The sequence below is a fragment of the Bubalus bubalis genome, chromosome 9 (assembly GCF_019923935.1).
Source record: "Bubalus bubalis isolate 160015118507 breed Murrah chromosome 9, NDDB_SH_1, whole genome shotgun sequence".
Classification (NCBI taxonomy): domain Eukaryota; kingdom Metazoa; phylum Chordata; class Mammalia; order Artiodactyla; family Bovidae; genus Bubalus; species Bubalus bubalis.
In genome coordinates, this window is record NC_059165.1 from 26,549,973 (window position 1) to 26,565,300 (window position 15,328).

At 38.7% G+C, this 15,328-nt stretch overlaps 1 protein-coding gene across 5 annotated transcripts in view; it reads left to right on the plus strand.

The window, feature by feature from the left end:
* EDIL3 (EGF like repeats and discoidin domains 3) overlaps positions 1–15,328 on the plus strand; it is an 805,830-nt gene that overhangs the window by 532,441 nt on the left and 258,061 nt on the right. For 4 of the 5 annotated variants that reach the window (XM_045166535.1, XM_044947327.2, XM_006072355.4 and 1 more), the window contains one exon: positions 6,233–6,361. The exons of the other annotated variant lie outside the window; for it this stretch is intronic. In XM_045166535.1, the coding sequence (XP_045022470.1) occupies positions 6,233–6,361 (129 nt within the window). The remainder of the gene's footprint in view (positions 1–6,232; positions 6,362–15,328) is intronic. 5 annotated transcript variants of the gene reach the window in all.

Here is a 15,328-nt window from a genome sequence, read left to right on the forward strand (position 1 = left end):
CTAAGAGAATTATATAATTAATTTTTCAGAAACTATTACATAAACAAAAAAAATTAATACTGAGCACAGTACATTGACAGTGAAAGATAGTCATTAAAATTACCTTATAACCTGGATAAGTAAATATTTTCTTGAGTTGTTAGCTTCCTCTTGTAGCAGCTGACAATAGTAACTCCACTTAAAGCATGTATCACAAATAAGTAGCAGAGTACACAGCACATAATGGATGCCTAATAAATGAATATTATGCTGAAATAAGGAAAAATAAAGAAAAACACTTTTATGCTGAACAAGGTTAGGGTCAGTTTCTTCTCACAGTATGAGAGCAATGTAAATGCTATATGTGATCATTATTTATAAGTGTGTGAACACCTTAAAATGATACCTACTTACTTTCAGTATCAAAATAGAGAAGATTGTTAGATGAGGAGGAAATAAAAAAAACAGACAGAAGTTTCCTAGAATCTTTAGTTCTCGTACGATTAGTCCGCTTATCATTTGGAGAAAGAAACCTGCAAACTCTTGACACATTTTAATTGTCACTGATTAACACCAAACACAAAAATATTTGGCTACATGAACATTTGGTGAGTTGAAACCTTGGGCTACATTTATCATCTTTATGTACTAACTTATATTCTGATTATTTCATCTTGCTAATGCTTCCAGTGAATGTCTTTATTTACACAGGAATTGTTCAATTAGGAGGCCAAAACACTATTGATAGGATTGTATAATGTCACGTATTTCTCGATTATGTATTTGCTAAAGAATTAAGATATGTGTAATCATTGTACATTTAGGGATACAATAATATCACACCTGTGATACTCTAGAAGGGAATACCATATTAGATATATAAATTTAAAGAATTTGAACCTTAGAAAGTGTAGAAAAGTTAGACTATCTTAATTATCAATTTAAATGCCAAAAGATATTTATAACTTATAAATCTTGTAAGCTTGAATGGGGTTAGGCAAAAGATATGGTGGTTATCACTCATTATTGCCACACCCTTTTTATTAAAGATATATTGTAAACTTACTGTGTGCCAACCATGACTTACCACAGAGAATTAAGGGTCTAATGGAGGAACATGCCACGTAAGCAGTCATTTCAACACTCCGTCATGACTTTTCCAAAAGAGTATATGTGTGTGTGTGCGTGCGCGCACACACATGCTCAGTCACTCAGTCGTGTTCGACTCTGTGCAACCCCATGGACCATAGCCCACTGGGCTCTTCTGTCCGTGGGACTTTTCTGGCAAGAACACTGGAGTGGGTTGTCATTTCCTTCTCCAGAAGAGTATGTACAAGGCTTATAACATCAGTTTCACAGTACAGTTGTTAGGGACAAAATAGAAAAAGGAAAGAAATCTATATGTTGGTCATGGTCAGTTTCTTCACAGTATAAGCAGCAGTATACACATACCAAATACATCACGAAATAGTGGGGAAATCGGAGAAGGCAATGGCAACCTACTCCAGTGTTCTTGCCTGGAGAATCCCAGGGACGGCGGAGCCTAGTTGGCTGCCATCTATGGAGTTGCACAGAGTCGGACACGACCAATGCGACTTGGCAGCAGCAGCAGGGAAATACTCATGTTTGACAGCTGATTTCAAACACAGCTAAAGTGGAGTATTGTTAGCATGGCAGAGACTCTCTATATTCATGATATCTAATACACTCTGACCAATTTGCTGAAAATATTTCCATTTAGGAAGGTTTTGGAAGGGTTTGGCCTTATTGAGTACTTGCTAAATTCTGGAAGCATCTATCAAGATTGACTGTATTCATCTACAGATCTGTAACTGGGCAGGAAGTGTAGCTTAATGGAAAGGACTTAGGTTTGTAGTCAAGCAGAATGTGTTAAAAAAAAAAATCTTGGCTTTTGCGGTTAGACTCACACTTAACCTTTCTAAGTAAGCCTGTTTTTTGTTTTGTTTTTTGCTTAAAGAAAAAAGATATGTTCTTAACAAAGTATTGTAAAGAATACTATGTATTTCATGTTGCCTAGCATATAAAGCACTCTTAAAAGGTTAAATGCTTGCCACCTTTGCTTTATGTCATCTTTGTCATGTAAATGAAAATCACTGAATTTCTTGGAGTAGGAAAAGTAACAGTAGCAAACAGCCTTTGTAACAAGTAATCTTTCTCGGAAACCAAGATGTCAGCTGAGGTCAATGCTATCTTTGTGGGTATAAATAAAATGAGCTCCAGCTCTCTAACTCCTGTCTTTAGGGAATTCCAGAGGCTACACCAGGATTACTTGACAGACTTTGCCTGTGCCCCCAGGAAATATCTATAGAGTGTCTAAGACTAGATAGCTGTCAGCTCGGTTTTCAGGTTCCTGTATCCATTGGCTTCTTGAGTTCCTTGGGCATCATGTGCTGCAACTCTTCTTCCCTTCTGCCAGGATGAGCCTGATGAATGGAACAGCCCTTTCCCTCTGACTTCCCCCAATTCCATACATAGGTCTGTGTGTCTAGCAGACTTGGATAGTCCCGCAAAGACAGGTCACATAGTAGCTTTACAAACAAAACTGAATTTTAGGCATCGTAGTTTCTTACTAGCCACATTTCTTCCCATATTACAGCCTCATAGCTTACTTCTATGAGCATACCCCCTTGCCCCTTGAAGTTGACTTCCAGTTCTGTTTGCAGGGTCTCCCCTCTGGGATTGCCCCCATCCGTTCCTAAATCCTTCCTTTATAAGGCAGAGCTGCTGACTCCTCCTCAGCCAAGTTTTACTTTTCCAGAGATGTAGAAGCCTTGATTAAATGTGGTCATCCCTTCCAGGCTCATATTTGCTCCTTGTTCTTCCAAGTGACTTCCATTGACCACTTCCCTTGTAATCGTGTCTTTAACTGCTCCCAAGGACTGGCATTGGCCTTACTATTTCAGTTGTTTGTTTTTCTCCCTCCCTCAGCATTATAAGTAGAAAGTGCAAGTGTTAGTTTGCACGGTCATGTCTGACTCTTTGTAACTCCATGGACTGTAGCCTACCAGGCTCCTCTGTCCATAGAATTCTCCAGGCAAGAATACTGGAGTGGGTAGCCATTACCTTCTCCAGGGTATCAACAGAAGGGAACATGAGAAATATTTCTTTTCTTTCTGATAGAAATCACATCGCTCTCTTGTTGGGCCAGAAAAGCTTTATCAATTTTGTTTTTAAGAAGTTTTTTCCTACTAGAGGGAATTCCTCAAACTCAGTTTTCCCCATATTAGTTGAGGTTTTTGTTTTCATTTTTGAGAAATCCTGAATTCTTATTAGGCTTGTTTCCTTACCTGCAAAATTTAAAGATTGGATTAGATGATTTCTAACACTCCTTATTTGTTTAAAATTATATATTTCTTGGGCTTCCCTTATGGTTCAGCTGGTAAAGAATCCGCCTTCAATGCAGGAGACCTGGATTTGATCTCTGGGTTGGGAAGATCCCCTGGAGAAGGGAAAGGCTACCCTCTCCAGTATTCTGTCCTGGAAAATTCCATGGACTGAATAGTCCATGGGATCGCAAAGAGTCAGACATGACTGAGTGACTTTCACTTTCACAAATATTCTTAGGTTATAATTTTTTTTTTTTTTTAGCAATTACATGCATGGCTATCAGTTATCAGTTAATTAAAAAACCTGTCATATATTTTTGTATTTTGAGTGAGTAAACTGATGAGTCAAAGCTCTAATATCACTTTTACTTCATTCTCCCTTCCCCATTTGGCTGATTCTGTAAAGAATGTAGGTTTTAGAGTCACAGATTCTTGGCTTGAGACCGAATGCTTCATTTGTAATGTTCATTTGAGAAATATTATCTAAAATTTCTGACCTACGGTTTTTAAAAAAAGGTAAAAGAGAATAATATAGACAACAACCTCTTCTAGTTGCTGGGAGGAATAAATGAGATTATTTATCTGAAAGTAATTTGTAACTTGTCTGGCATTGTTAATGTTAATTAATTTGAGAGGAGGGAAGAATTAGAAAGTGAGAAAGAAGAGGGGGAAAGGTTTCTATAGCATGGTTTGCATCTCTTGGTGATGGGAGAAAATGGTCCCTGGTGCTGCACCTTCTTCTTGTCTCAGTCACTGACAACATACCATGTCAAGGGCAGGTGTTAGTTGGTTTAGTTGACCAGCTGCAAGGCACAAAACTGCCTACTTGAATAACTGTTTTGTTTTTCATTGGTATGGAGATATCTGAAGAAAATTATGGACCCATTGATTTCTTTGCACTTTCTGAAAGTCAGCCGTACAAAGATCTTGACTGCATAGTTGTCATATTGTTGCCTATTTCATGCATATGTTTATTAGCTTATATAATTATTGACTGTCATGGAATGTTAAACTGTAAGAAACACTATCAAAGAGCTGCTGGAGGAGGTAATAGAATTATAAAATATTCCAGGATAGCATTGCCCAAACTCTTAAGGGCTTCCTGTTGTTAACTTTGTGATGATGGTGGATTTCCTTTTCTGTCATTAAGACGTTAAAGGGTATTGACCCACACTTGAGTAGCTGTTCACTGTTGTGCTGTTTTATAGCCTTGTCTGATGGAGCCCCCACCAGTTGGCTCAAGTTATCACCATTCTCCTGCCAACACTGTTACCTTCTGTCTGCTGCTGCTGCTAAGTCACTTCAGTCGTGTCCGACTCTGTGCGACCCCATAGACGGCAGCCCACCAGGCTCCCCCGTCCCTGGGAAAAACCACTGGCTTCTCTTCTTCTCCTATGCCCTCCAGGACTCTGGAATTCATCTCTACATACAGAGTCAGATACTTAGTTTAATAACACTTGCTTTCTTTTTCTAGTGTGTACATCTTAACTTTCCTTTCAGAGATTTTTGTTTCATATAAATATGTTCTAGTTTTTCCAATTTAAAAAAAAAGGGGGGACAAAATTAGACAATGCTATATAGTTTGCTTGATCTCTCTTCATCTCCTAGGGAGAGCTTTTTCTTCCTTCAACTTGTCTCTTCTTCACAACATCCAGTGTGGATTCTGCCATGAGTCATTCAGCATCCTCCAAGAAACCAGCTAGTAAACAGAATGAGAGAGGCAAAGGTTTATTAGGGGGAATAACTGATGGACAAGAGGGAGAAAGCAGAGTAGTTAGGATGAGACTTCAGACTGACACAAGCCTGTGGACTCTGAAGTGAGGAAAGGACAGAAGGATTATTGCAAAGAAAACAGTATTCTTAAATGCTATGCCAGTTGAAAAAAATCTCAGCCATAGCAAAGGAGTACCTCAGAGGCAAGAATGTGTAGTAGAGGAGTCCCAGGTTCAGGCAGAACTGATTCAGCTGTACACTCCCAGAGGTGGAGCACCACACTTCTATTGACTCTCAATAGAGGTACCAATTGAGGTATTGGTACCTCAATAGAGGTACCAGGTGTCAGTCATTCTGGTGACGTTACTTCTTCAAGGCTCAAAAATAACTCTCTGTCTCTTCTCTATCTTTGCCGCTTTCAATGAGCTACTTCCTATACATTGGCAAAAATTGAAGTTCTCTTGAAGTATGCCCCACCACAAACTCAAAATAGTCAATAAAAGTATTGCAACCAACCATCCACTTCACTTGGCCTATGTAGTTACAATGACTTTTAAGTTTATGCTACTTTCACCAGCAGGGCACAAGAGCTCTTGCATGTTCTTAACTCTAGAAATTGCCATTCAGTATTGCATTTTAAACTGGAGAAGGAAATGGCAACCCACTCCAATGTTCTTGCCTGGAGAATCCCAGGGATGGGGGAGCCTGGTGGGCTACCATCTATGGGGTCGCACAGAGTCGGACACAACTGAAGTGACTTAGCAGCTTTGCATTTTAAACATGCAGAGGAGATTTTATAATCTGGAACCTTAGTAACAATGTTTTACTTAGTGCTAATACTTTTTGAATGTTTGATATGTATCTGTTCGGGGTATTTTATATGTATGAATTCTTTTCGTCTCTGTCATTGCCTTTTGAGGTAGATTGTATTATTATAGTATTGACATTTCACAGAAGATGATACTGAGGTAAAGAGAGGTTAAATAAATCATCCAAGGCCACACGGCTAGAAAGTGGTGAAACCAGTATTCAAGCCCAGGCTGTTGGTCTCCAGGGCCCTCACAGCTTCTGCATTTCCTGTAGCACTAATATCCAGAACACTTTCTCTGTAAAATTGTTAATTGCAAAATGTTCACCCAGTGTCTACTTTAAAGCATATGTACCATGCAGCAATATTGCTTTCTGTCTTTCAGGTCCCTGCACTCCTAATCCATGCCATAATGGAGGAACCTGCGAAATAAGTGAAGCGTACCGAGGAGATACATTCATAGGCTATGTTTGTAAATGTCCCCGAGGATTTAATGGGATTCACTGTCAGCACAGTAAGTCATCCACGGTCTTTGTGCTTTTATTATCATTGATTGCAAAGTATGCAAGTCATTATCATTCTTGTTTGGAGTAGAATGATAGAATCTTTGAGCCTGCTTCTCTCCCACTGGATACACCATATCCCCAGCTGAGGACTTATCCCTAGACTGTTTCTATTCTCCCAAGGGTGCGGGAGGCTAGCAGTCTTCTATCAGCCCTTTTCACTATTGCTCAGCCATACTTGCAAAATGCTGCTTTTATATTGATCTGATATCTATGTCTTTCTTTCACATGTGTCCTAAAGCTACAGTCTTCAAGCTTCCCAGACATTTTTCTGTTTGGGTTCAGAGATGATACCTAAAAGAGAAAACTGCCCACTCTGTCCTTTCTATAAGCCAGTTTCCTCCATCTCACATGTTAGCATTTTTAGTGTGAAAATCTTTGAAAGTTCCAAAAGGTTGTTATCTGCACTTCTCTATTTTATTCTTGTTCTTGTTTATCCTGAAGTTAAACAAAATTTGTCCACTTGTGATGATTTCTTCTTAGAAGTATGACTCAGCATTATTGTTCTTCTAAGTATTTCTAACAGTAAGAATATGCCTTTGTATACTCTCACCCTCTTTGTCTTAGAAGCCCGTTGCATAGGGAAAAAAAAAAAAAAAAAGTTCAGATGTTATGCCCTTAGGTGCAAACCCTGCCTCTAGACACTGGGCAATATCCCATTATGAAAACTTTGTTCTCATTTCAAGGGGGCATTCTGCTGTGGTGTGAGTGCTCCGTGCAGGCAGCCCTTAATTGAGGGGCTCAGGTGGGGTGGCCAGACTGAGGAAACTCTGGACACTGCTCTGACACTAGGTCACAAATCTTTGGAAATAAGTAGGATAAGTAATATCCTCTTTAGGTGAACAGGTAAATATCAAGGCAGTCAAGATTCTGGGCTCAAATCCCTGTCTTTCCAGAGATGTTTTGTGATAGGCATGTGTAAAGCCTGAGCAGTGATTCTATAACAAGGAAAAATCAGCCATGGTGACTTTGAACTCAGCCTGAGAAAAATCCCGAGCTTCTCATTCCTTGTTGGTGATTGAACCCAGTTACACGCAGTGTACATATTACAATGAGCTGTATTATAACAGGCCTCTACAGAATTTCCACACGTTCCTGGCCCTTGCAGGTCTCTGGAGAAGTACATAATGTTCCTAAAGTCTCAGAGCCAGGGTGCACTCTATAATTTTTTGCTGGTGGTTGAAAATCTGGCTCTGGCTGACAGACTCAATTTTTCCTAACTCATTCCTCACACCATGGTCTTAATCATCGCTGTAGTATTCCTGGCTCATGTGTTCATTGCCCACTCTAGGCCACTTGCCATCCCCCCATTCCCCTGCCTCTGATCAGTACCCTATGTTTCAAGACTCAGGTCCTGTAAGACCTTAAACACATGCTTAAGGTTTATGGGAAACTGGAGGCTGAGGAATTCAATTTAGAAATGGGATTTTGTGAGCTAAACAAACTGGTGCCTCTTCTCTGAAGTGCATCATAATTAGAAGCAGCACAGAATGGAGGGGAAAAGGACTGGATTTGGAATCAGAGACCTGGATTTGAGACCTGATCTCTAAGTTATTGGATAAGTGGAGCCAGTGTCTTGACCTTTCTGTGCTTGAAGACATAGAAATAGAGAAGTCAAACTAGAAATAAATGATCTTTGGTTCATACAGGGATAGAAGAGTATTATGGTTAAATGGGTAGCTTGCTTACTGTACATCAGATCAGATCAGTCGCTCAGTTGTGTCTGACTCTTTGCGACCCCATGAATCGCAGCACACCAGGCCACCCTGTCCATCACCAACTCCCGGAGTTCACTCAGACTCACGTCCATCGAGTCAGTGATACCATCCAGCCATCTCATCCTCTGTCGTCCCCTTCTCCTCTTGCCCCCAATCCCTCCCAGCATCAGAGTCTTTTCCAATGAGTCAACTCTTCACATGAGGTGGCCAAAGTACTGGAGTTTCAGCTTTAGCATCATTCCTTCCAAAAAAATCCCAGGGCTGATCTCCTTCAAAATGGACTGGTTGGATCTCCTTGCAGTCCAAGGGACTCTCAAGAGTCTTCTCCAACACCCCACAGTTCAAAAGCATCAATTCTTCGGTGCTCAGCCTTCTTCACAGTCCAACTCTCACATCCATACATGACCACAGGAAAAACCATTGCCTTGACTAGACGGACCTTTGTTGGCAAAGTAATGTCTCTGATTTTGAATATGCTATCTAGGTTGGTCATAACTTTCCTTCCAAGGAGTAAGTGTCTTTTAATTTCATGGCTGCAGTCACCATCTGTAGTGATTTTGGAGCCCAGAAAAATAAAGTCTGACACTGTTTCCACTGTTTCCCCATCTATTTCCCATGAAGTGATGGGACCGGATGCCATGATCTTAGTTTTCTGAATGTTGAGCTTTAAGCCAACTTTTCCACTCTCCTCTTTCACTTTCATCAAGAGGCTTTTTAGTTCCTCTTCACTTTCTGCCATAAAGGTGGTGTCATCTGCATATCTGAGGTTATTGATATTTCTCCCGACAATCTTGATTCCAGCTTGTGTTTCTTCCAGTCCAGTGTTTCTCCAGGCACTCTGTCTATCAGATCTAGGCCCTTAAATCTATTTCTCACTTCCACTGTATAATCATAAGGATTTGATTTAGGTCATACCTGAATGGTCTAGTGGTTTTCCCTACTTTCTTCAATTTAAGTCTGAATTTGGCAAGGAGTTCATGGTCTGAGCCATAGGTAGCTCCTGTTTTTGTTTTTTTTGTTTTTTTTTTTTTGCTGACTGTATAGAGCTGTACATAGGTTATAGATAAAATTGAAATGGATTATATATTGGGAAAGCAAATTTAGAAGTTCTGGAATCCCTGAGAGCTTTTTCAAGTGGGATAAACAGACAAACAAACAAACAAAGCAGCTCTTTACTTCCTTGCAAGAACTGCTAGGGTATTAAGTGTGTTTTTCACAGTGGTAAGAGTTTTATGGCCTAGAACTTTGCTATTCAAAGTGTAGTCATGCGTCAGCAATGCCTGGAAGCTTGTTGGGAATGAAGATTGCCAGGTGCCACCTCACACCAACTAAATCAGAAACTATATTTCAAAATGTTCCCATCCCCAGTTGACTCCCACACATGTTGAAGCTTGAGAAATACTGCACAAGACTTTCAATAGCTAAACCTGGTCATCTTGTAGGTTAAGGTAGCAATTCTGCATTCAGTTACATAACCATGCGTTATAGGCAAAATATTTATTATGTTTTGGCTAATAAAAGCTATATTGAAAATCAATGAAAATGAAAGATGGACCAACATAATATGAACATTTCATTTGGGAAAAGAATTGAAAACAATTCTTCAAACATCCATATATAGGAGGGCTTATTAATTTAGCTCTGTGTGACAGGTTGTGAAATAAATATCTTTGGGAATATAGCTTAATAGCTGAAGAATTTTAAGTTTTATGATACAGGAGTAAGAAATACATAGTTTAGTGTAACAACTATTTTGTCACTGTGTTACAAATTAATAATACAATTATGTAAAGTTTAAAAATAAAAAAAAGAGAAAGGTTTCTAGAGCTAGCATTAATATTATATATGCATTTTTTTTATAATTAGATTTTGGCTTTAAGAACAGTTCTAGATTTGCAGAAAAACTGAGCAGAGAGTTCAGAGAGTTCCCAAATATCCCTTCTCCTCTGTAGTCTTCTCTGATATTAAATTCTTACATTAATATGGTATATTTGAGCCATGAGGTTTTGCTTGGTGGCTCAGTCCAAAAAGAATTCACCTGCAGTGGAGGAGATACAGGTTTGATCCCCATCAGTTCAGTTCAGTTCAGTTCATTCGCTCAGTCGTGTCCGACTCTTTGCGACCCCATGAATCTCAGCACACCAGGCCTCCCTGTCCATCACCAACTCCCAGAGTTCACTCAGACTCACATCCATCAAGTCAGTGATGCCATCCAGCCATCTCATCCTCTGTCGTCCCCTTCTCCTCCTGCCCCCAATCCCTCCCACCATCAGAGTCTTTTCCAATGAGTCAACTCTTCGCATGAGGTGGCCAAAGTACTGGAGTTTCAGCTTTAGCATCATTCCTTCCAAAGAAATCCTAGGGCTGATCTCCTTCAGAATGGACTGGTTGGATCTCCTTGCAGTCCAAGGGACTCTCAAGAGTCTTCTCCAACACCCCACAGTTCAAAAGCATCAATTCTTCGGCACTCAGCCTTCTTCACAGTAACCCTCACATCCATACATGACCACAGGAAAAACCATAGCCTTGACTAGACGGACCTTTGTTGGCAAAGTAATGTCTCTGATTTTGAATATGCTATCTATGTTGGTCATAACTTTCCTTCCAAAGAGTAAGCATCTTTTAATTTCATGGCTGCAGTCACCATCTGCAGTGATTTTGGAGCCCCGAAAAATAAAGTCTGACACTATTTCCACTGTTTCCCCATCTATTTCCCATGAAGTGATGGGACCGGATGCCATGATTTTTGTTTTCTGAATGTTGAGCTTTAAGCCAACTTTTTCACTCTCCTCTTTCACTTTCATCAAGAGGCTTTTTAGTTCCTCTTCACTTTCCCCATAAAGTAAAGTAAATATCGCTCAGTTGTGTCCGACTCTTTGCGACCCCATGGTCTGTAGCCTACCAGATTCCTCTGTCCATGGGATTTTCCAGGCAAGAATACTGGCGTGGGTTGCCATTTCCTTCTCTAGGAGATATTCCCAACCCAGGGATCGAACCCAGGTCTCCCGTGTTATAGGCAGATGCTTTACCATCTGAGCCACCGGGGAAGCCCTCCCAAATTCCTTTTTGGCTTCCCTGGTGGCTCAGATGGTAAAGAATCTGCCTACAATGCAGGAGACTCAGGTTCAAACCCTGGATTGGGAAGATCCCCTGGAGAAGGGCATGGTAACCCATTCCTGTATTCTTGCCTAGAGAATTCCCTGGACAGAAGAGCCTGGCAGACTGCAATTCATGCAGTCACAAAGAGTCAGCAACGACTGAGTGATTAACACTTTTTAACACTTTGTTGAAATTGATGGACGGATATTAATATATTAAGTAAAGTCCATAGTTTACATTAGGATTTTCTGTTTGTATTGTACAGTTCTATGGATTTTAAAAAATGCATACCATGTGTCCTCCAAAGCCTTATACAGAATAGTTTCACTAACCTAAAAATCTCTGTGCTCTGTTTATTCATTCCTCTCTCCTTACTCCAAACCCCTGGCAATCACTCATTTTTTTTTTTTTTTAACTCTGTTATCTTGCCTTTTCCAAAACGCCATACAGTTGGAATTCTACAGTGTGTAGCTGGAATCGTATAGTATGTAGGCTATTCAGACTAACTTGTTTTACTTAGCAATATGTGTTTAAGTTTCCTCCATTTTCTTTTGTGACTTGATAGCTCTTTTGCTTTTAACCAGTGAATATTCCACTTTATGGATGTACTACAGTGTGTTCATTCATTCACCTATTAAAGAACATCTTATTAATAGTTATTCTCCTTTTGGCAATTATGAATAAAGCTGCTATTTACATTCATATGCAGGTTTTTGTGTGGACTTGAGTTTTCATGTCTTTACTTGACTAAAGACCTAGGAGTGCAATTCTTATGGTAAGAGTACATTTAGTTTTGTCAGAAACTGCCCTCTTGCCTTCCACAGAGGCTGTGATATTTTGTATGCTTGTCAGCAACGATTGAGAGTTTCCTTCCCTCTCAAGCATTGCTTGTTGTCAGCGTTTTGTATTTTAGCCATTAAAAATGCTTTTTTGATAATGAAAATAGCATGAGGTTATAACTTTAGAAGACATATTGATTAGTATTGGTTTTTAATATAGAATTGTCAAATTATGTTTTTAAAATATCATATGTTAATGTGTATATATACATATATATGCATGTGTGTATATATATGTTTATGTTTGTATGTATATATGTGTGTGTAAATTATAAGATGTAAATTATAGGATAAAATGAATACCAAAATGTCTAGAAGTTGAAATTTTGAAAGACATTTTTAAGCAAGCACTTTTCTGGTGAGAACTGCATTTTGGTCTGGCTAGAAGTAATCATATTTTACTTGTTGCCTAGTTATAAATCTAATGCCTTAGGGGAGAACTCTTTCTTTATTCTCAGAATTCTTTGCCCATCTTACCACTGAAGGCATTCTCTGAATTCGTCCATTACCTGTGCACAGCTTTGAAACCTTGAGTTTCTTTTAAAAGAACATGTTTTCTTGGTTCCTACTTTTTGAGGAAGAAGAGTTGATCTAGGTGTCCACCAAGCCCTAAAAAGAAAAAAGAAAAGTTAAAGCGGGCCCTTGTTATCAGATTAGCTCAATATAATCTTGAATCCCTTTTCAAACTGAGAAAGTTGACCAGAAAACACCACAGAATCTAAAACTTTCCTCTTTGTGTATGTGTGCTAAGTAGATTCTGTTGTGTCCAACTCTTTGCAACCCTATGGACTGTAGCCTGTCCATGGGATTCTCCAGGCAAGAATACTGGAGTGGGTTGCCATGTCCTCTTCCAGAAGATCTTCCTGACCCTGGAATTGAACCCACATCTCCTGTGGCTCCTGAATTGCAGGTGAATTCTCTACTGCTGAGCCACCAGGGAAGCCCTTTCCTCTTTGTACATTTTGCAAAATGTTGTAAACCAGTTTGGTCTTAATTTTATACTATTGACTAGTAGATTCATACATTCAGCAGATACTTATTGGTGACCTGAGTCATTTTACTTTTTTAACATATGTTTCACTTTTCTCAGAATTAGCAATGGTATTTGCTGTTTTGACTGTCATTGTTAACTGGATTAATTACATATTTGGCAATCACATATGGTTTCTGACAGGTAGTGCTTGTTAAACAAACAAAACCTCATCCCTCTTCAGCTCTATTGAATCACAGTCTTTGGTCGGTATCCTGGATACAGGTAAAAGCTTCCATATGATCCTTAAGTGAATCAAGCTTCAGGACTACTGGCTAAAAGAATGACCTGTAATTTCCATATTGTTTGGGAGGAAGCTTTTTGTCAGGGAGAGAATTCTGGATTAGACCTGGGTTTCTGATGCAGTTTTATTTTGATCAATTGATGAAGACTCAGCATTTAATGTTTCTTTGCTTCAGCTTTCTTATCTGATGATTCAGTTCAACTCAATAGACACAGAGAACTTCATACTGTATTAGGTGTTGGAAATAACATGTCTATAAAAAGTAGAATTGATAATCTTCTGTCCTGCTTCACTAAGTAGGATATTTGTTAGAACCATATGAGAAGTTTTAGAACATACTTTACATATCTTAAAGGGTAGCATATCCGAATGGATGAATATTTTAAAATATAATGCTTTGTCCTATTGGTCTTTAATTTGCCCCTTCTCTTAAAGTTTTTTCAATTGTAAAAAAATGAGTTGTGGCTCGGGGGAAGGCTAAATTGGAACTTTATCCTTTTCTATTTTAAATTCCTCTTACATCCTTAATTCTAATATGTAATTATTATTTTGTTAAATTACTCTTTCTAATTTTAGCTTCATGGCCTCTTTATTTTAACTTGCCCACTAGAGGATCAATTTGTCCTAATAAAGTATTCACTTCAAAACTGTGTGGAAACTTAACCTGAAGTTATTACTGACACCTGCAAGCTATAGAATTACAGTGCTAAAGACCTCTAAGGAAACTTCCAAAATCTACTTGCCTCCAACCCCAAAAGAGTTCTGACTATAGATTGAGAATTCAGATTTTTCTGTTCACTGAAGACTTCACAAGTCAATGTTAGCCCCTTAACTCTATAAGCCAAAGGTTTGCAAAACTCGGTGTGCATATGAATCATCAAGGAGTACAGAAATATATTCAAATTCCTCTTGCTCATCCATAGAGATCCCAGTTTAACAGAAGTAATTTTGTACCCAGGTCTGTCTATTAACAATTAACCTAGTGAAACTGACACAAATGATTCTAGAACACTGGTTCTCACCTTGGTTGCACATTAGACTCACCTGGGGACTTATGAAAAATACTGATGCCTGACTTCTACCCCAGAGATTCTGATTTAATTGGTCTGGGGTATGGTCTAGTCATTAGGAGTTTTAAAAACCTCCCAAGATGATTCTAATGTGCAGCCAAGTCTGGGAATCAGTGTTCTAGAACCATACTGTGAAGAATTACTATGTCTTAAAGATACCAGGCAGAGGAATACTCAAAAAGAAACAGAGTTTAGGATAAACAAATATACCTGCACAGTAAATGGATAATCAGGCAACTTTATTGAATTTTTGTCTTTCAACCCTTACTTAATATATAGGAAATCATCTTACAGCAAGAACCCTCAACTGATTGAAAGAATCAGGCCAAAGGAAGACATTAACTTACTGTTCTTAAAATATGTTATCCTTTAATCCATCTGCAGTAGTCAGAGTTCCAAGGCATTTTCATTTTCTTGTTTTCAGTCTTTTTAGAAGCCTCACAAAGAGCACTGTCCTGGCAGAGAAATGCAATAGATGTTTGCACTGAAACACTATTCAAATATAGACATAATCTGGGATTTTTTGCCATGAAATTTTCAGATATTGTTGAACTCAAAATATTTGAAAATCACTACTTTATATGATGGTTAAACATTTTTTTTCCTGTTAACTATTGAAAGAAATTTGATTGTCAGGAAACCATAATTCTGAACAAAAATCTGTTAAGCAAAATTTGCCAGAAAGATTAGACTCATGAAGGTGATGTATTTATGCTAATAGATGTGACCTAAAATGGATTCACTTATGATTTTATAAAGAATCTCTCTAGTAATAGAGATAGTACCACAAATACAGCTTCAAAAAGAAATCTGTTGCATGCAATCCAAATTTCCCAGGCCTGTCAGCTTATAAGGATGTTAACTTTTTGATTTCCGAATTCTTGTTGCCCTTAGCTACCCTTTTCCAATGGCATTTGC